At 48.6% G+C, this 21631-nt stretch overlaps 2 protein-coding genes across 7 annotated transcripts in view; both read right to left on the bottom strand.

The window, feature by feature from the left end:
- Positions 1 to 2104: 2104 nt before the first annotated feature.
- LOC144931666 (uncharacterized) lies at positions 2105 to 15657 on the bottom strand. The gene is made up of 16 exons (XM_078855793.1): positions 15505 to 15657; positions 14878 to 14964; positions 13996 to 14146; positions 13183 to 13344; positions 12799 to 12947; positions 12670 to 12763; positions 11736 to 11839; positions 11162 to 11253; positions 10180 to 10288; positions 9623 to 9793; positions 9102 to 9172; positions 8368 to 8535; positions 7985 to 8103; positions 5382 to 5583; positions 4257 to 4571; positions 2105 to 3369 (listed from the first exon to the last, which is right to left on the bottom strand). The coding sequence occupies exons 1-16, from the start codon at positions 15655 to 15657 to the stop codon at positions 3168 to 3170; spliced, it is 2349 nt and encodes a 782-aa protein (XP_078711919.1). The 3' UTR covers positions 2105 to 3167.
- Positions 15658 to 18128: 2471 nt separating this feature from the next.
- LOC144931762 (dyslexia-associated protein KIAA0319-like protein) overlaps positions 18129 to 21631 on the bottom strand; it is a 30977-nt gene continuing 27474 nt past the window's right edge. For 4 of the 6 annotated variants that reach the window (XM_078856022.1, XM_078856020.1, XM_078856019.1 and 1 more), the window contains 2 exons: positions 21293 to 21414; positions 18129 to 20132 (listed from right to left, as the gene is read on the bottom strand). In XM_078856022.1, the coding sequence (XP_078712148.1) occupies positions 19879 to 20132; positions 21293 to 21414 (376 nt within the window). In that variant the 3' untranslated portion in view covers positions 18129 to 19878. The remainder of the gene's footprint in view (positions 20133 to 21292; positions 21415 to 21631) is intronic. The other 2 variants (XM_078856021.1, XM_078856023.1) reach the window with 2 other exon arrangements.

Below are 21631 nucleotides of genomic sequence, written 5' to 3'. Positions count from 1 at the left end.
AATACATGTTAATTTTGATTCATATGTTGTTTTTTTTTACTTTATGTTAACGAAAAGACACATTCGCCAGTTTCCTCATTGAAAATAGGTACATTTCAAAATATCACTGTCCTGGTCACAAAAGCAAAGTTTGTGAGGGAATAATAGCTATTTTCTGTACTTTTGAGATATAAGCAATTAGGAAATAACACTTACAACCCAGGAACAAAAACAATTGTTACACAGTGTTATCACTTAATTGGGATACATTTCAGTTCTGAGAAGCACAGTAAATAAAACATGTATTCAAAATATGATTTGGCTGCTATGCAACATTTACCTCATTGGAAGGGTGCGTGGTACAGTGCTGCCCCCTATTGTGAATTTAAAACAGGTCACGTGATAGGGTGTCAAGTTTAATGCAATCTGCACCACCCCGTTATTGGATCGACTCACATGAAATTTACCACTAATGTTAGCCATGGCTGAAAATCAAACACAGCTTTCTAGCTTGAGTGTGCACCACCACTTGACCATCAAACCGCGTTCTCAATTGTAGCAAGGTGGTCTCGGCCATGTCACCAGTCACTTACAGACCTACGTTTACAGAGATCTGTGGTATTAGAGCCATAGACATCCAGTCATACACTCAGAATATCAAACTTACATTGCCACCCACATACTTACAAAGACATCCATAGACTAAGAATGACATAGAAACCCATAGATATACAGACTGAGCTTTAATTAATCCAGGTACTCAAGTGTAGACAATTGATGGACTCTGCCTGATCACCAGTGATTCGCAGGCCAAGACTCAAATAAAAACCTAAAGTAATACATAAACAGACAACCATAGACACACCCACAGACGTACATACAGACCACACTCGTTTAGACGTAAGAGGTCCATAAACTTGTATAGAGACCCATAGATATAGACTGAGCTGTGATTAATACAGGATCTCAAGTGAAAAGTGTACGGTCTCAGCCCAGTCACCAATGATTGCACAAAAATGTAGTTTGCAATTTAATTTGGCTAAATTCCAGCTTGGAAAATTAAAATTTAGATTTCGCATATGGCTCACACTTTTTAGAGGACATACAAAGAAAACCTTTGGATAAAGAATACCTTTACTGAAGTGATTTTAGAAGCAGTTCTGTTATGTTCTGGGACCATTCTCCAACACGTGGTGATGCACTGGTCGTTGAGTTTCAAATGGAATTTTGTGCCATGGCATAATGCCAACAGCACCATTGCATTATCACTGGCAGAGAAAAATAAAAAAAACACTATCAAAGAACAAGAAACGTCTACTGATGCATATTTATTTAGAATTACGGGATGACATTTGCAACAGGTTGTCATACAGCTGTGGGGCTACATTGTGAGCAGCAGGGGCCATTATCACACTGTGCTATTGGGTGGAGTAATGGCACAGCGGTTAGTACATTGTGCAATTAACCTGGCGGTCATGAGTTTGAGGTCCGGCCAAGGCTAACATCAGTAGCAAGTGATTATAAACTGGATCTGGGCAACCCACACTGATTAGCGTGGTGAAATATGGTCGGGTAATGGGGGTAGGATGGGCCGGATACACCAAAAACGTAAAAATTCATAATTCACACTGAAAGGGTTGGCAAGCTGTGAGGTACGAGGGACGAGGTTAAAGTCTTCGGTATGCACTCTCTCTCAGAGGGTTTGTTAAGACCGTCACGGAGACACCTGTGCATCGGGGTCAAACTCAGGTTCTTAGTGTCTCTGACACATCCATTGTGAACCCGCTGAGTGAGAGAGACAGGGGGAGAGTGGTTAGCGCACTACGCTATGAGTTCAGCAACCTAAGCTTGATGCTTGGCCTAGGCTAAAATCAGTGGCAAGTGATATCTTAACTTGTCCGAGAGTACCCCAGCAGTGAATTGATAAAGGGCTCTCCATATTTTAAACAAAATCTTTGTATAATTAAAATATATGTAAATTAGGCTATAAAAATAAACATATCATTCACATAGGTAGAATTGTGGTGAAGATGTATAATGTTTCTTAAAGTTATTGTACAGAGTCACGAGCAGATACATGGGCAAACAACACTTTCTTTTATTTACATTTTCTCACAAGCTCGGGCTAATTCGCAAACCAGACAATCAGGCACATTCCAGGTGATTTGGTCATAGATTAGTTACAGTACATGTGCGGTGTCGTTTTTAAGGTAATTAAGTTTAATAAACAAGGTTTATTTTATAGAATAAGTCAAAGTATTTTGCTGCATTCGCCTCTGCTGCTTAGCATGTAGCCCCACAGTAGCCTATAACAGCTGTTATGCATGGTGGTCACCCATCCAATAAACAGATCAATATTATTTTTTTATATGCAATTGAAAAAGAAATCAGTCAGCCGCCCCTTCCACAAAACACACTGACAAACGAAGTATGGCACATCCACCAGGCACAAAGATGGTACACGGTCCTGGATAGGTCAGGCAAAACGACCCAGCCCACATGTGTATCTACTAAATGTGAAGAAATTGCAACTGCAACAGGGCCCACAGGCTGGAGCTCAGGGGTCAGGCTATAAAGGACAGTGGGGGGGGGGGGTCAGGATGCATAAATGAGGACCATGTTTTATTCTTTGTAACAGAGCCTGTGCCATTCATGCTACATTACTGACCCACAGGTGAAGTTGCTTTTCTACATGAGGACAGAACTCAAAGAGGGCAGGACTCAGACCCAGGTCCCATATATCTGTGTGGTGAGCAATCCATTGAGCTGCTCGCTGAAGTGTTTGGTGAGCTGTGTGGTGAGCTGTGGTGAGCTGTGTTGTGAGCCGCACAGTGAATTGCACGGTGAGCGGTACTACCTCACTCTCTACATACAGTTAGGGGTACTGCACATTTGGGCATCGTCTTGGGTGTGTGATGTGGCCGCAATAACAGTGGAGAAAACTCAGATGCCGTACGATTCACACATCACAAGCCACCACCACTCAGTACCGTGCACATTCCAACAATAGCCACAAAAGCCGCACACCGTATCTTCAGAATTTTTCAAGAAGATCTCACATTGAGATGTTTGCCCATTTTTAAGGAGCACCTTGTGTGGGAAAGAACCCAAGTACCTAGAGAAAACCCACCATACGTACAAGGCGAAACCCACCTGCAGTAGTTTCACGGAAGGTGTAGGTCATATTTCTATGAGGCTTGCAAGTAATTATCAAATTTTTCAGGTGTTACATTAGTACCGGTAAAAGTAATGCCTAGGTGCTGAAGGCAGGTGTATATCAATTCCAGCTCATCCTGCAGGGCCTGCTGCAGGCTCTGCTGCTCCTCCGTCGCCTGCTGCAGCTCCCTCCTCAGTGCCCGGATGCTCTGCTGCATTGAGAGGACCTCCTCCCTGACACAGCCCGCGCGGCGACAAAGACACAAAGAACTCCGGTGTTATTTTACACGGTCTTCTCCGTGTTACCTGCTACGATGTATGGACATCAACGACGTAAATTGAAGAAAATACAATAATTTCCAAAGAAGCATGGAGAGGTGCATTCTTGGACTAACAGAGAGACAGACGAGGAACACATGGATGAGATAACATGCACAGGTTTAACACATCAGTTTGACTGTTCAGAAAAGTAAGTGGGCTTGAGCGTTACAGGTCGCTGTAAGGGATGATGGCCAGTGGTCGAGACCAACAACGGAGTTGCAACCGAAGAAGGGAATACAGCTGAGAAGACGTCCACCGTGGAGATGCAGCAATGGAATCAGCTCGTGTTGGTTGTAGTTGTTAGGGTTGCCATGAATATTTTCACGCTATAAAGATTATCGCGATATCAGTTTCCCATGCATTTATAATTGTATTTTATATTTTAATTGTATTGTGTTTGATGATGATGTCTTGTGTTTGTACTTTGATTTACTGCAAGTATGAAGGCTTCTAAAAGGTTCTTCAACTGCACTTCACTCAATATAAGCCTGATATAGATCTTCTAATAGTGGCGACTTTGCAATCGGAGGAAAATTATGTCAAATAACCGCCACGCACAAATTACTCTGGCAAAGTTTTTACAAATAATTTAATGGGCAATAGCTATTTATGTATAACTTTCAGTATTGTGAAATAATTAAATTTCACATACATTTGTGAAATTTGAGCAATGATCATCAATATATAAAGATATTTAGCAAAACAGATTATACATTTATCGCAGACCACGTATAGTACAATATATCGCACTATCCTGGGAATCCTAGTTGCTACTGCGAGTGTCTCGCTTGTGCTGTCACCCGGCCACGCTGGTCTCTTCGTCCACCTCGCTCACGCCATTGCCATCCTTGCGCTTGCCTGGCCCGCCGGTCCTCAAGAGCGCCATCACCCTTACGAACAGCTCGCCAATGTGGCCCGTGGTGTCGGGTGGTTCAACCCAATGTCTTGCGGCCTCCCCATCGCCGCTGATACCATACACCGCCAGCGGCGCACAGTGCAGCTGCACGTGGCGGCGCAATTCGTCCCGCCGGCGCCGGATGTAGCGGTTGCCCTCAATTTGCAGCAGCACATTGGCACGCTGCACATACACGTTCACTGATGGGCTGTCTTCTACCCTGTACACACACACACACACATCCTCCCACCATGTAGGGAGGTCCAAGACGGTCTCAGACATCACGCGCCACTGACACCAACCATTGCTAAGAATCGAAATCGAAATCAGTCTTTGTAGTACACTGTGCTTAGTGCTGTGCCACCGCTCCCCATGCACATACACACAACGGTCTCCCCTATAGCTTTTAACAGAATAATAAGTGACTTCATATAGCGCCATCATTCATGCAAGTTGCATCTCAGAATGTTGGAGCAAGGGATGGTGTGGCCAAAACCAGGCCCGGTGGTCTTTGTGTCCTCAGTTCTGATGTTTACACACCACGCCAGGTGCGTATTTATGTCTGAGTCGACCTAGGAGAGGCCCAGGACCGGATCAGACATCTGTCAATCAAACTCGGGTGGCTGGGTTGGAAACACAGTACAAAACCATTCCCCATTGACTGTTGCCCCAACAGTCTGGTAAATGCTATATGGGGGATCTTTGTACACATTGACACACACAAAGACAAAGATCTCCCATATAGCCTTTAACAGACGGTTAGGGCAACTGTATTTAGCGAGCACCTATGAAGGCCTGTATGGCACACGAGGGGGTGGGTGGCCTGACACACACACACGCAGTGGCACACACACTCACACACACATTAACGGATCTGCCTGTGTTTCCAGTGGCGACCGAGTTACGCTGATGGCTTCATTAACAATTCTCCCGCTCCAAATTTCCAACACCAGCCCTTCCTGACTGCCCCGCCCAACCCTGCCCCCACAATTGTCCGGACCTTCACTCCCGCCCAGTGTGAGCACAAGACCTGGTGAAGATGTCGCTCATGAGGGCGATGAAGATGTTGATGGAGAGGATGGCAGTGAGGCTGAGGAAGGTGCCCGCCAGCAGGTACGTCATCACGGAGTCGTGCGCGTGCATGGTCGTGTACTCCACATCATCGATTACGTTCAGGCGGAACAGCGTGTATAGCGCCTCGTGCACCGACTTGAACGTGTCCACCTGAGAGCCTGTCCGGGCCGACAGGGAGCCACGCGTGTCAGCGTGGAGCTGGGCCCCACGGAGAGGAAAATACAGAAGGAGGCACCGTCCGCGTTCAGCCAAATCCTGCATCCCCAACGCGTCAATAGTAACAGCCCTTGTGTCAATCCACTCATTGCTGGGTTAGAGACTCCTCACATTGTGGGGTTATTTGACCACACTTCACCACTATTCCACCTTGATTAGTGTAACCTATTTGATTAAAATTTATTTAAATGAGTAATGAGGTGCTCATTTCCTGTTTCCAACCCTGAGCCAGTGGTGGATGTTCCAAATTCATTTGGTGGTGATGAGTATATCCATAGGACAACCACTGTTGACTTCCCCACAAAGTGGTAATCATTCTATCAACCCCATATGGATAATGGGCTTGTTCTATTACACCTTCAGAAGTGATGTTTGTTGTTGGCTGCTGGGCATTTTAGGCCTTTGCTCAGCAGCTGTGATATATAAAAAGACCGCTTGTCAGTGCAGGCTGTGAAGGCACGGTGCGTTGAAGTGCTCTGTGCTGTCCTCAATGTAGCACAGCCCCACAGATGCCTATGACACCTCGAGTGCATCGTGGGTGCTCATCCAAGCACTATCCAGGCTCATACCTGCTAAGCTTCTGACATCTGATGAGATCAAGTAAATTCCGGGTGATATAGTAATAGGTTACAAATAGATCATCTCAGTCCAGAAGTGAAATCAATCAAGTTGTTCTAGGCATGTAATGATGCGGGCGATCCATCGAGCACCTATGAAGGCCTGGATTATTTACGAGTCATGAACACAATATGCTAATGTCAATCTCATGGAGTAAACACAATTGTCTAATAGAGAAAGAACAAATTACAATCAGTACAAATGAGAGGGTAAATATGATTTTAAAAAATGTATTAAACCGGGACAATGTATCGAATCCCTTGAGGAGTGAAATCATTACAGCCCCAGAATGTTCATTACACTTTAAATGCCGAATGTTGTTTTGCTACATTCATAAGAAAATAATGTCTCTCAGCAGTTTGCTGAATGAAGGAAGTGATTGATTTGATTGGTTCAGAGAGAGAGAGAATGGAGCACCAGCATGTGTGAGTGCTGCCTCACAAGGCATCTGTGATGGTGTCTCAGCCTTCCAGAAGCAGTTGCCATCCATGTTACAAGAACAAACTTTGACGTCTAATCTGGCAAGAGATTTACTGTCACAGTACCTCCTATCAAATACTAGAGGGCAGCCTGTTCCATGAACGGGGTGACGTGACACACGTTGCACTCACCTGCCCATTTTAACATTCATCATAATAATTTTTGTAATTTGGTAATCGTTCCATTCTTTTAGCGCAAGGCTATCATGGAGGCACTATGTTCAGAGACATGGTCTGCAGAAGTTTCAGTCGGTGGAAATATTGCCACGTTTAATCCTAATTGCATAATGTGCAGATAAATTTGGACCATGACGCCGGCACACAATAGCCTACTCATTCTGAATGACGTCAGAGGGTCTTTTACATCCACTGTGAATCAAATGGCTCACGTTATGGTTTAATACACCAGGGTGGCCTGTCCGATTCGAACCGTGAACCTCTACAACAAGTGACGGACGCGCTACCGCTAGGCCATGTCACCGCCCCACTCACTTGACACTTGCCAGTCATTATGTCGCCCGAGCCTCAACACTCACCAATTTATACGATCTAGTGGAGGAAGCCCATTGAGATTCAATGGCTCCCCCTGTCACTGCACGCTCCCCAGAATGACACACCTATCCATTGTATAATTTTGAAACAGTTGCAGGTCACGCAAGAAGCTATTGTAAATGGTAGAGCAGCTAAGCAGCCCCTGGGCCACTGAGGTGAACTTTAGGACCGAAGGTAAATTATTTTCACAAATTCAGACTTTTTCACGTAAACTACATATTATAAGCTTTCAGTGTTATTCGCTGAAATATATTCATCCGTCAAGGAAAAGTTCGCCATCAAAACATGTATGTGTACAGATGAGCTGCCTATTATATAGATGGCGCCAGAAATCCAACCACACCACTGCCACCCTCACATTAATGCAGGGCCAAGCTACACGAGCATAGTGTGGCGCTACATGGCATGGTGTGGCAGAGCATGGTGTGGTGTTGTCACATGGCATGCTGTGGCACGGTATGGCGTGGCATGATAAAATGTGCTGTGGAGCAGTGTGAAGTGATGTGCCATGGTGTGGTGCAGTGCGGTGTGACGTGGTATGGTGTGCTTTGCCATGGCTGGGCGTGAGGATGGTGTGACATGGTGAAATGTAGCGTGCCGTGGTTCGAGGTGGGTTAGCGTGGTGTGCGGCGGCTCTCAGTATGGCCGGAAGCTGGAGGGTGTTGGGATCGCCGTGTTGGGTGGGACGCCTCACCACCAAACACGAGCCAGAAGGAGAAGAAGAAGGAGACGTAGAACTCTCCCAGGAGGAAGACGAACCGCACCACCTGGCCTGACATCTCTCCCAGGCTCACAATCAATGTGCCCAGCACCCTGACCATGTCAACAACGGCACCAAGACAGTGTTTAGTTTGTTGTCCATCCGCGCACCTCCGATTAGCACGGTTGGCTATGTATGGCGCGATAGAAGTTCAACGTACATATATACAGGCAGACTCTAGCCGTATCAATGAAGATACAAGTAACAAGGAGAACAATATTTGCGTATTCATGGATCCCTCAACGCTTTCCAACACGCGTTTCTCCTTGGAAGTATTTAAGAGCGATAATGCTGTTGGCGATAAACGCTGCGACTACCGGAAGGTGCGAAGGTGCTTCATGTTGCGCAGCCAGAGAGGAACGACGGTGATGGCCACGAGCTGCAGGTGCACGTAGGCCACCTTTTCACTGTGCCTCACCACGTCCGCCAGGTGGGTGATGAACACGACCAACAGCATGGCGTATGTCAGCCAGTCAAGGATGTTCCTGCCGTGCACACACACGCAGTTTTACCCGCATCGTGGGGAATCTCGGCCCCATGGGGCGGATATGGTCCGCGACTTCATTTCATGACCCACAACCACATGACTACCATTTTGAAACGGCCTGTAAAATGTATCCGTCACAGCAAGCAACTTAGCTGGGCTAATTGAGTATTTGAACCCAGGTTACATACGCACACACACATACGACAACCACTATTCACATCAAAGTGGCGTTAACATCACCATGACGCTTGTGTCAGTATATGTGATGCTAGGCCAGGTGAAGTGTTGAAGGTTCGCTAACAGGACACGGAATAAGCTCAGGTCTTGTGAGTTAACTTTTTCACGTACTTATCAACATGAACGTGCAAAAGCACACAGACTCCATAAGGCTGACTACAGGCCAGGCGTGCAGGGTCGGTAGGGAACACCAATGCCACGCATTGTTTTCAAAGCGCCAACACCAAATACATACACACCACACACAGACACATGACGTGTGCAGACACAGGTGGTCATCTTCTTCACCTTGGCTTACTGGGAGAGTTTGGCTGGGGCTGACCTTACCACAAGTCCAGCAAGTAGAAGTGCCTTTTCTTTTCGACCTCCTCCAGCTCCGCCCGCAAGTGCAAGGCTTCCTGAGGGTGCACGTCCCACACAGAAGCACCAGGAACCGGGATCAGCAAGTGCCACCAGTCGCAGCTGCTCCGCCTCCAGCGCAGACCGTTCACTCGCATAGGTTGTCCGCATTACATTACTCCCGTTCCCAACACGCTGTGCTGTCTTCGTGGTAAAATTCTTCTTGGCTTCCCGTGATGTAAAATAGGATGGTGACATGGTACATTTGGGTATGCGGTACCACAAATCAAACCGATTAACAAATTGTATCGCAAATCCAGTGACACAGGTTCGATTAAAAATGCAAAGAAAAATACGTTATGGTATCTATAAACGGACCACCCTGTATACTGATGGCTTGTATTGATCCAATGCTGCTGAAATTGTGCATTCTCTGAAGAGCGTGCAGCTGACAGATATGTGAAGGCGATGTATTGCCTGCTTATTTTTTGTGAGAACGGACCTCTCACCTCAGGCCAGCGAGGGTGGCAGTAAATGAAGTCCCACGCCAACTGCTGGCGCTGCTGGGTGCGCCAGCGCTTCAGCGCCGCCTTGGACTGAGCGATTTCGCGCAGCTCATCCACGATGAAGTAGAAGAGCTGCGCAAGGCACACGATGGCCAGCACCACCCGCCATGCGTCCTAGCGCACGCGCAAACGTCACGGCGCCGCGTGTCAGCTCTCACGCAGCTAACTCATCTGCACGGCTTACTGTGGGTGAAGAGGCCTCTGAGCTGGCAGTTCCAGGACTGAATTAGCAGCCAGATTAGGGTAAAGAATACAGTAGCGTAAGAAGGTTTATGTAAAATAAGTCGTTTTAAATGTAACCATAAAAAAGCATATCAATTACAAGAAGTAAATGGGCTAACTTTGGTCTTCATGGAAATAACAGGGCTTTGTTAAGAAAGTGGACATGTCGGAGCCCAGTATTTCAAGTCTACACGATATCTGGCAGTGTAAAATCCCCTCAACCATGGCATGTATGTCACCTCTGCTTGCTGAAGGGGATGGGCGCCAGCAGCTCTTACCCCTGGGAATGTGTAAATGTGCCGCACCTCCCAGGGCACCGACACCATCAGCGCGACCCAGGACACAATGAAAAAGAGGTTCATGCCAAGCAGAAGCCAAGAGTTCCTCCTGGAAAACAAAGAGGGCCCTTCACAGCGATGCCTCCAGATTGTGGCCATCACAAGCAGTGGCAACCAGTCTCCAATGGCAAATATATGGGGAGACCATTGGGTGCACGGGCTCCTACTCGTGAGCAACAGAGCTCCACCCCCTGCTCACCTCCCGCCCCCAGAGGCAGCACCTTGGGATAGCAAAGTGAGAAATTGAAGTCCAAGTTATGGAGGTCATTATGAGCATCACTGTCAATGCCATCACACCGTACCATTGCTTTCTTCCTTATGCCAGTTCCCACAGCAGTTGCATAGTCAACATCATTTCTGAGGTATCCGCTTGCTGACTATGCTGTAAAATCACCGCAGGAGTGCCTTAGATTTTCCTTTGTTTCATTGGTGACTGTCAAATGTACAGTAAATACTGCAAGGAATGCATGCGCATGGATTCTGTGACACTTGCAACATGCGTCTGTCCTCGGAAGTATCCAATTAGCGATAATAACATTATGTATCCAGCTGCATAATGAGATGAGGTCACACTTAATGACATCATTGGGAGTGGACGGCGAAAGGAGGTGCGCACTTTGTCCAGAAAGGCGAATCCATTAAGTTCCGTTTTTTTCGTAGTTTTGGGTAAACCTCTGAACAATTCGGCCAGTTTTCTATATTTCATAAATCCTGAACAGCCGCACGCACAACTTTATACTGAAATATCATTTTCTCGGATCATCTTTCCAAAAGTTACCGTGTCTCACCCATGACAGACATTGAGGCTTTCTCCCTTAGTTGTAAAGCATATATCCAACGATGTTCTTTTCGAGTAGAGTATATTCAAGTCGTGTCTCTGTTATGGGTATCTCTATATTCAACTGGAGTGTTTTTCACTCACCGCCCATAGGCGCTCCACTTTATGTCTATGAGCTGGCGCACCACAGGGTGTAAGATGTGCTCGTGCAAGCGGTACACCACCATCAACTCCAGCTGCACAAACACGCGGCCACAACACACAGGATGAAGAAACTCCGACACAACACGACCAATGACCAAATAATCCGGTTTAGGCCCAATGGCCTCACATCTTGGGAAACTAAGCAGAGTTGAGCCTGGATAGCATTTGAATAGGCAACCAGCACAGAAAGCCATATGGGTTTGCGGGGCTATGTGGTGGGCAGTAGAAGGCAAAGCATCAAAATATATTGCTGTACCGTGATTCTATGCTTCCAGATCTATGCTGCCCAACTTCACCAACCTGCACTGACCCAACGACCTGTACGTATCCCAGGTTCTCTGACAGAAGTTTAAAACAAGAACCTCTTGCAGTGACAGAAGTGAACAAGGTGTGTGTATTAATATCTGGCTTGCCAAAGGTATGTGATAGTCCTATTAAGCTCTAAGTTAGGAAAATTTTCCCACCTAAGCATTGAACACAGCCTCACACAGACGGGATTGGCAGCATCACTCACCGGGCTGTGCACTGAGCCACCATCGATGTCTGAAATGAGAACACAAAGAGTGCGATCTGGCAGGAGGAAACCGGAAATGAGGTGGCCAGGTGGGGCAGGATTCACTGCACTGAGCTGATGTCAGATAATATACGTTCCCCTGGAATATTTATTCCTCCAGAAACGAATACCGTACAGTACAATCCCGACATAATTTGGTTCATTACACTGCGGATTCGGATATACCATGAGCAAAGTCAGGTCGACCGAAAAAATATAACTTTTTAGCCGGGCGGCGATAATCGAGGCTGTACATGAGGCAACGTGGTGAATGGCACACGTGCGTGCATATGTGTCTACATATGCACACACGCGTGCTTTGGAAACAGGGTGCCCTGAAGCACTCGAGTCCCCTCCACACACAATGCAAATACTCACAAGGGATTGGCCAGACACCCAAAGTAAGGCTTTCCTGAAAACGAAACTCCTACTCTTTGTTGAATGTTTGAAATGACATAAGCAGCCTTATAATAATCACAGCCTTGTACGTATATGCCTGCAGAGGGCAGCGCAGGCAGGATTTCAATTGTAAGTTTGAGTCGTGTACCTATTGATAAATACACGCCTTGTGTATTTTTGTGACTGTGTTGCACTGAGAAGACATTTGTGCAGCTTAGTGACATTAAAGAGTGCATTTTCCATCATAAAGTGAGTAGGCTAAAACACAAATATTATTTGTGTCCCCAGTTCAAGAATATCAGTTCGCCTCATGAATATGTGTACATTGAATATTTTCCAGGTCGTTGTAGACTGGAGTAGGCAGTTACAGCCATAGCAAGATATATATTGGTTGCGGTGTGTCAGAATGTAGGATATTTATGCCATGTGAAAAGGAAGCGAGCGTGAGAATGAGCACGGTAGAGCCCCGTGTGCGTGCATCGCAGGGTCATCTCACCTGCCGTCGGGCCGGGCTCTAGCCGTTGCAGGTAGAAGAGCTGGCTGCAGTTTGCTCTGTCGTCCACCTGGAGCTGGTCCAGCGCCTGCAGTGCCTGTCCGACAACCCACAGCGTTAACCCCCTCGCACCGTCGCTGCCTCACTGGCGCCCAGTGCGAGGATCCTCACCAGCGAGGGCATCTTGCAGATGAGCAGGACGAGGCAGCTCTGCCCCGAGTCGTCTTGTGCACTGACGTCTGCCTTCAGTTCAAACAGTAGCTGCACCGCTCGCTTGCTGCCTGAGGGATTGGGGACAAACAAGGGCCTCTGAAGAAGATGGTGGTGGCCTGACACCGACGCTCGTCCAGCGATGGTGCACAGCCGCAGAAACCTCAAAGTTATCAGATGAATGCTCACAATTTGGTGTTTCACATAGACATAACATAAGGAACGATAAGACAACATGCATTTCCACAACTAGCACCACCATGGCTAACGCAACCAAAACTAGCACCACCACAACCATCTGCGGACCATGGCTGATGGCCACGTGGAGCGGCGTGCGGTTCTGGTAGTCGCGCGCATGCACGTCAGCACCACGGTCGGCCAGACTCCGCAAGGAAGAGATCGCGTCGTGGCGCGCTGCGTAGTGCACCGCTGTCTGCAGCTCGCCCTCGTTCTGCGCCTCTACGAGCGCTGCACACAGACATGGCACAACCAACAATAATACAACGCTCACTACCAACAACTAGCACCACCCCTTGGCTAGCACCACCACAACAACCATCATAAACTACCACAACTTGCACCGTACAATTGTCATCACACCTAGCACAACACCTTTCATCACAACTAGCACCACCACAAATCTAATCACATTTAGTACTGCCGTAACTAACCGCCACATCAGGCATGCCCAGAGAAAATCCACAAAAATTAGGGGGGTAACACTCAACATATTATCTGCTGGGAAGCCACTGTGGTCACCAACTTCTAACCAGGATTAACCAAGATCTGGGAAGATCGGACGCATTTAGGGGCAATATTATTGGGTGGGATTGAAAACTCCCTCCGAAGGATGAGACGTTAAGAGGAGATCTTGACGGTCAGCAGCAGCTGTGAGATCTGGCATAAGGGATTAAGAAGCGCGGGTGGCATCAACGGCAACAGCCGTGATAACCTCTTTACCTTCACCTCAAGTGCCTGCTCAGCCACTCTGACGAGCTGGCTCTGAATGTGCGGTACATAGTTGGGTGGGGGGTGGGGGCATTACTGTTCTTTATAGGGGTACAGCCCCCCAGGGACTCCCATAGAATCGTCACTGGCGTGTGAGTTGCACAACGCTACCGGCCGCGTCCATGAGAAAGTTAACAATGTCCGCCTGATCCGCGGCGGCAGCCACGTGCAGTGGGCGGCACCCGTGGTGGTCAACACGATTCACGTGGGCTCCCCGCTCCACCAGGAACCGCACCACGTCCACGCTGCACATCCCCGCGGCCTGAACACATGTGCGTGTGCGGCACACACCACCACTCAGTGTAGCACACCGCTCACAGTGCAGCACACCACTCATGCAGCGTGACCACTCGTGTGTATGCAACACCCCACTCTCAGTGCGGCACACCACTCAGTGCAGTATACTGCTCATAGAACTGTGGTAAAATTATGACCCCCATCGGGTCACACGACCACCAATTTATGTGACATGCAAGGCGCGACAGAGAAAAGACTCGTCTTACGATTACAGTCTTGTGTGTTTCCAGGCTGCACTCTCCTTTCTGTCTAATATGAGTGACATTTTCAGAAAGTTCACGCCGTGATGATGATGGTTGCGGCTGAGTGTGTGTGTGCTTTAACGTCGTGATATTGTTGTGATGATGGTGGGTGAGTGTGTGTGTGTTGTAAAAGTTGGCACAGTAGGGGGCACGGGTGGTGCATCAGCCATTCATCTCGGTCATCTCAGTCAGTCGACCCGTGGCACCTGGGTCTGCCCTGTGACCTCCTGCCAGCGGGCGTTCGACACTTCATGTGGCCTCATGGTGCACATGGCCTGGCACAAGCGTCGTGGTGACGTCACCGCCACTTAGTGGCGAATGGCGGTTGTTGTTGTTGTTGTGTGTATGTGCACCCCCTCGTGTGCCGTGCCGGCCTACATAGGTGCTCGCTTACAGCACTTTCCCCAACAGTCTGATCAGGCTATACGGGGGATCTTTGTGTTTGTGCTCTCACCTCGTGCAGGGCGGTCTGCCCGTGTCTGTCGATGTAGTTGACGTCAGCTCCCCTCCTCAGCAGTAGCTCCAGGTCTCCCAGCTCGTCCTGTATGAGGTTAGGAACAGCAGCAGTGGTGATCGTTCACTGATCCCAATTCCCCACACTGACCTCCCGTAACCTTCTGGCCCGCCTCTTACTGGACATATGTGGAAAAAAGAGCTTAATAGCTCATCGGATTCCTCCAGTATAAATATCATACCTGTTAACCCCTTATCAGTGCCCACCTTATTACAGACCAATTCAGACCTCAATGGTCACCCCCCGTGCCCTTATAAATCTCAACGTTCATCCTACAAAGTGGCATCACAAAGGAGAAACACAAACAACTAGACACAAAACACAATGTTTTGTCCCTATTAAAACGGCTGTCACGCTGCATGGACCTGAAAACTCAATTTCCCTGCACAATAATACGGAATAAACCCTATGGGTTGACACGATACGAAATATTCAGATTCTGTTACGCGCTGACCCGACTCTTCGCTTGACCCCCTGTTCCACAGCGACTTCCACTGACCCCAAATTCGCCCACGCTGACCTCCTTCACCTCCACACTGACCCTCGACCTCTGCACGCTCCCCTCACCGCCAATTGCTGCCCTCTTGACCCGGTCATCTTGGCAAAGCGGCTGAGGAATCTCCGGCCGAGGCGGTCGGGGTCGAGGTCGGGGTCATTGGCCGAACCACGCGGCTCCTCGTCGACTGGGAGAAGCTGCCTGGAGCCGGGGTGCGGGAACATGGCTGGCTCACTGCACACTCCCAAGGTCACCCAGAGTCAACGATGACCTTGAACTCGCTCACGACATTGACATCACACGTGAACTCTCTCGCAGCTGCACCATGTCGTACCTCAACTCCCTGACACGTTAAGTCCCTCACACCTGAACTCTCTCTCACCTGAACCCCCCCTCACCTGAACCCCCTGACACGTGAACTCCCTCACACCTGAACTCTCTCGGACCTGAACCCCCTGACACGTTAACTCCCTCTCACCTGAACTCTCTTGCACCGGAACTCTATCTTACCTGAACCCCCTGACACGTGAACTTCTTCACACCTTAACTCCCACGCACCTTATCTCACTCACGATCAACACCTGAACTGATTTACCTCAATGATCATCCACCCGAACTCCGACGAACTTGAACTCATCCACAGCTGATTTACCTCACACCACAACCCCCTTACACATGAACACCTCACAAAGTAACCCCCTTGCACCTGAACCCCTTCACGCATGAACTCCCAAGTCCCAACCGCAACGTGCAAGAACCTACAGCGATTACCCGCCTCGCGACATTTCGATTAAATCATCGTCACGAATTAAAGTTGCCACCCTTGTGACTTCAGAGCACGAATCGTCAACAAGAACCATTGCACGATACTACGATTCGATTAATCGCGAGCGCATTAATCGATGTTGTTCGATTCGATTCGTGCGTCACTCGGTGGAGAGGAAAAATGGCGGGAAAAATGGCGCCGAAATCGTGGATGGGGGTAATCTTAGGTTTTTTCGGTAAAGTCACGTAGGTAAAAATAAATAATAAAAATAATAGAAATTATATAATTTATCTTATTATTTATTTTAAATAAATACTAATATAATATTTTTATAATAAATAATAATATTAATATTTTTAATAAAATAATAATAATAGACGTAGTAATATTACTATTTCTATTATTTGTTTTTACCTACGTGACTCTACCGAAAAAAACCTAAGAGTATCCTTGCAGTCGTGGATGGGGGTTGACACTTTAAGCCTCCCTCGCCAATTGATTAACCATACTCTTTGGTTTTGATGAAGGAAGCTTGTGTTGCCTCCGAAATGTCGTGTTTTCATTTACTTTATTTTATTGATTGTTTCACCTACGTGACTTTACCGAAAAAACCAAAGAGTTTGAATAAATGATTGACCATACTTCGCCATTCACATATCCATAGTTGTCAACGGTTTACCCCGTATTCTTGTACAAGGAAATTTATTTTTCAGGTGCATACGGCGTTACAGCCGTTTCAATACGGGCAAAAACAAATGTGTATTTATATTCTTGGTTCTTTCGGTAAAGTCACGTACAAGGGAAACAATAAAATAATTAAAATAATAAACACTAAAATTCGCACGACGTTTCGACTGCAACACAAGCAATCATCATCAGGTGTGAAAACAACAGCAAGAAAATTTTAAAAAAGTCGCAGTCGAAACGTGAGAATTTTATTGTTTCATTATTTTATTGTTTCCCTTCTACGTGACTTAACCGAATTAACCAAGAATATGAATCCCTGAAGTCACGAAAGCTTTCAATCAAAAAAAGTGTATCAGTTTGTGTTTCTCCCTGTTGATGGGACTTTGTTGAATGAACGTTGAGATTTATAAGGGCACGGGGTGACCAATAAGGTCTGAGTTGGTCTGTAATAAAGTAGGGCACTGATAAGGGGTTGACAGGTATGGATATCACTCGAAGGCGACGTTATAGCCGTGGCCTAGAATCGACCTTGGGCCACCATCGTTTGTAGTATATTAGAGAAGAGACCAATTGGTATAGACAGCTTCATATCCGTCCCTCCACGTACACAACACAATAGTATCTTCTCCCGCACCTCCGAATTGCACGATTGGCTGCGTGCGGTGCAAAAGAAGTTCAACGTACATCCCATGGGCCACATGGCCTCTTGTAGCATTTGGTTGAACACAAAACAAAACTGGAGTGGTTTCCTACATCCAGTGTCTCATCAGCAGCAGTCAGGCTTCGCTTGAAAAGGTGAACTTCCAGGTATTTGTGGGCAAGCACTGGTTTCGACATTCAGTCAAAATAAGTGCAGACCATGAACTCGTTACACCTGAGAACCCATGACTTAAAGCTTTCGTGACTGCAGGAATTCATATTATTTGGGTATTTCGGTAAAGTCACGTAGATAGGTTCAAAGAAAATAACAAAAACTACGACGTTTCGATCGCAACACAAGCGGTCGTCATAAGGAAAAGAGGGTTAGCCTCTAAAGGCAAACTGTTTATAAAGGTTTTAAATGGGCATAGCCCAAGTGTCAGCATCATGAGCGGGGCAGCTAATGTCAATGTCAGTGATGAAGTTGAACCCAGGTTCTTAGCGGTGCCGGCTCAGCACACCGCTTATTTGGTTCGCATTTTTAAGTGACGCGGGGTCAGAGTTAATCGACCCTGATGGCAGTGACGCACAAAACGACACAAGTTTACAAAACATCATAATTTATTCTCTTCACATGACATCATCACATCATTACAGGGCTTCATTTCTCACAATATATTTTCCAAGCTGCTTGCAGACTAGAGGTGGTGGCACGTGACTAGGAGTCACAGCCCTAGCGAGAGGTAAATTGGATTTAGTGTTCGTTACGGATATATATATAATTTTGCAACTCATAGCAGTGTGGACGGAGTGACTGGTGTTGTTTTTACAGACGCAGGGACAGGGTAGGGCCTCTCCAAGGGGTCCTCTGCTTCATAACGTCCCCTTCTCCACAAGGACCCCTGCTCCTCAGGCTCCCCAACGGAGCTGTGAGGAGGTTGACATCTCATCTGCCCAGTCCTTAAAAGCAGCAGCTTTTCAAGTGGGTAGCCTCAAGTGTGCCAACTGCAGCTATGCCACCAACCGAAGGGGCCATTAACAGGGGTTGACTTCTACACCGGCCAAGTCAGAGCCACTGCCGATGAACTTAAGTGTCCAAAGTGTCCGGAGGTCGTGGCCGATCGGAGCCCTTGTCGCTTTGGTCAACGTAGCAGCATAACCCTTCCCTTAAAAACACACATGCACACTTCTGTGGCTAAAGTTGGCACAAGTAATTACAAACTCTAAAGATGGGGCTCTCTCAACACCAGCAAATGCATGCGAGATGCTGCCATCTCGAGCTGGGGTGCATTCCTTGGGCCGAGCGCTCCAGAGCGCTTTTCTACCAAACGACCTGTTTGCCCACAGTGCATCATAAAAGGAGTTAACAGTCTGAGGATCTGCCTCGCTGAGCGTTGATTGGGCGTGTGGGATTTTTTCAAGGTCTGATTGGTCGTGAATTTCTACCATCCCGAAACATTCTGACACGACCACCCAACGCCCAGCGAGTTGTGCAATTTTCTCCACCATTTAAAAAAAAGAGCTCTGCAAGCACACCGTTCGGCAGAGCGCTCTGGCCCGCTGAACGCACCCCTCGGATGACAGTGGGTTAAGTCGACGAACCCGATTAAAATTACGATCGACTACTTTTGTTGTGGTCGATTAATTGGGCCTTTTTTAAAAACGGCAGCTGCCTCGACATGCCGCCTTCCCGAAGGTGGGAAGCCCCCCGACAAGCCACGCCCAGCGTGACTCAGCTGACGATGTGGATAACGAGCATCAATTCCCGCACATCGCCTCCCATCTCGCGGCACAAGCGGAAACAGTGGTGAGACTTTTTTTTCATCAAATATTTTCCGATTAGTCGTGCAGTTTGCCCCATAACAGGCACATCAATCGACTACTTAAATAATCAGATGTTCCAGCTCTACTCTCATCCCTCCCGAGCTTCCAGTCAAGCGAGCGCTGGCTGTTGGTCTGTGCAGTCCGCACCAGGCCGCACTCTCTTCTCCATCTTTACTCTCCCCAGTTAGCAACCACATTCCATGCACCGCAGTGGTCCCGTGATGTCTGGTGAGAGGGTCTCTCTGGGGGTCTCGTGCCCATGGGAACCATGAGTCCTGGTGGAGGGTGGGGAATGTCTGTGCATCCCATAGTTCTAGAGACCTTGAGCCCCCGTGAGGTCCACATATCTCAAGTTCGCATCCAGGGGATCCCTGTGCCAACAGGCAGGGGGGGTCTCGTAGTCCTGGAGTCCCTGCGCGTTCCATGCCCAGAAATGTCTTACATTTCTAGGGCCCTCACGCTGCTGGGGGTCCGATACTCCTTGAGGGAGGGGGGGGATCTCGATCCCCTCGGAAATTCCAGGGCGCGATCAGATGAGAGGTTCAGAGCCGATGCCGTGCAGGCCGGGCGCCCCCCGCGGGGGGCCGCTTGGAGTGTCGCTGAGTGAGCCCGGGGTGTCTAGATCGGAGGGGGCCATGTGGGACGCCAACCCTCCATTTTGACGTCCGTGGGGGGCGCGACCCACGAGGCCGGATCCCCCCATGGAGTCGCGGTCACTGTCCGAGTCCGACTGGCGGTGCCGGGGTCCCGGGGAAGAAATGCTCATTGCTTTGTGGCGTCCACCTGTGGTAGGGGAGAGGAGAGGAGGGGTGTAGAGTCGAGGGGAGAGAAGGGGGGGGGGGTGAAGAGGGATGTGGGGGATAGAACAGAGAGGGGAGATGAGGAGAGAGGGAGACGAGGAGGTGGGAGGGGAGAGGAGAGACAGGGAGTTTGTTGTGTCTGTCCGCTGCACTGAGCTGAATGATGCAGTGTGTGAAGGGGGGTGTGTGTATGTGGAGAAAGAGCTTAATGGGAGCGACGCTCACAACAACGAGCGGAGCGCCGGGTGGCTAAAGCACAGCAAATTGGCACAGTAGGGGGCACAGGTGGTGCGTCAGCCAGTCATCTCGGTCATCTCAGTCAGTCGACCCGTCGCACCTGGGTCTGCCCCGTGACCTGCCAGCGGGCGTTCGACACTTCACGTAGCCTCAAGGTGCACATGGCCTGGCACAAGCGTCGTGGTGACGTCACCGCCACTTAGTGGCGAATGGCGGTTGTTGTTGTTGTGTGGAGAAAACACTGCTGGGCAGTGGGAAGCAGCCACCCTCCAACCACAACAAAGGAATGGAGGAACGACGCTCGCAACAACGGGCAGAGCACCCGGTGCGCACACGCAGCAAGTTAGAACGTGCCGAGGTCACAGGTGGTGCGACTGCCAGTCAACTCAGCCAAACCGTAATGCCTGGGTCTGTCTCGTGACCTTCTGCCAGCGAGCCGACACTTCACGTGGCCTCAAGGTGCACAAGTGCCGTGGGGACATCACTGTGAGTTATTGACGAATGGCAGCTGTTGCTGAGTATGCATGTGTGTGTAGTCGAGTGGTGGGCGTGCTGCGCTACGAAACCGGTGACCCGAGTTTAATTCCCGCTCACGATCAACACCAGTGGCGAAAATTTGAACCAGTCCAGGGCCTCCCCATTGGTCGACTCAGCATTAGATGAGTACCTAGTGCAATGTATTAAACATCAGCACTGGGGACACAAAGGCAGTCGAGCGTGGTGCTGGCCACCCACCCCCTCGTGTTGCCGTGCCGGCCTTCATAGGTGCCCGCTAACATTGTTTGCCCCAACAGTATGTTATGTTAAGACTATACGGGGGATCTTTGTGTGCGTGTGTGTGTGAGTATGTCTGTGTGTGCATGCGTGTGTGTGTGGGGAGCAGGGGGTGGGGGCCGCTGTACCCACCCGGCGTGCAGCGCTTGCCGCGGGAGCGCAGCTCGAGGGAGTCTCGCTCCTGCGGGCTGCCGAGCACGCGGTACCGCGACCGCCGGACACTGGCGCCCCTGCTCCTCCCACGCACACACACACTTACATACACACACACGCATATACACACACACACGAACACACAGATACACACACGGACAGACACACACATGGACACGCACGCACATAGATATAGAAACATAGATATACATGAACACACGAAAACAAATACACACACTCTCCCCAACACTCTCCTTTGTCTCCCCAGTTCCGATATTTACACACTGCACCAGGTACCCATTTGATGCTGAGTGGACT

Source organism: Lampetra fluviatilis, chromosome 4 (assembly GCF_964198595.1).
Source record: "Lampetra fluviatilis chromosome 4, kcLamFluv1.1, whole genome shotgun sequence".
Lineage (NCBI taxonomy): Eukaryota > Metazoa > Chordata > Hyperoartia > Petromyzontiformes > Petromyzontidae > Lampetra > Lampetra fluviatilis.
The sequence above is the reverse complement of the archived record's forward strand: the minus strand, read 5'-3'. Positions and strand labels throughout refer to the sequence as shown.

Bases quoted from the DNA above. Each gene is read 5' to 3' on its own strand.
- LOC144931666 (XM_078855793.1), bottom strand. From the start codon at position 15,657: ATGTTCCCGCACCCCGGCTCCAGGCAGCTTCTCCCAGTCGACGAGGAG. The intron at 12,764-12,798 runs GTGCGAGGGGGT...GTTGTCGGACAG, and splicing joins GCGCCAGTGAGGCAGCGACG to GCACTGCAGGCGCTGGACCA. The intron at 4,572-5,381 runs GTCTTGTGCTCA...GTGTGTGTACAG, and splicing joins ATGAGCGACATCTTCACCAG to GGTAGAAGACAGCCCATCAG.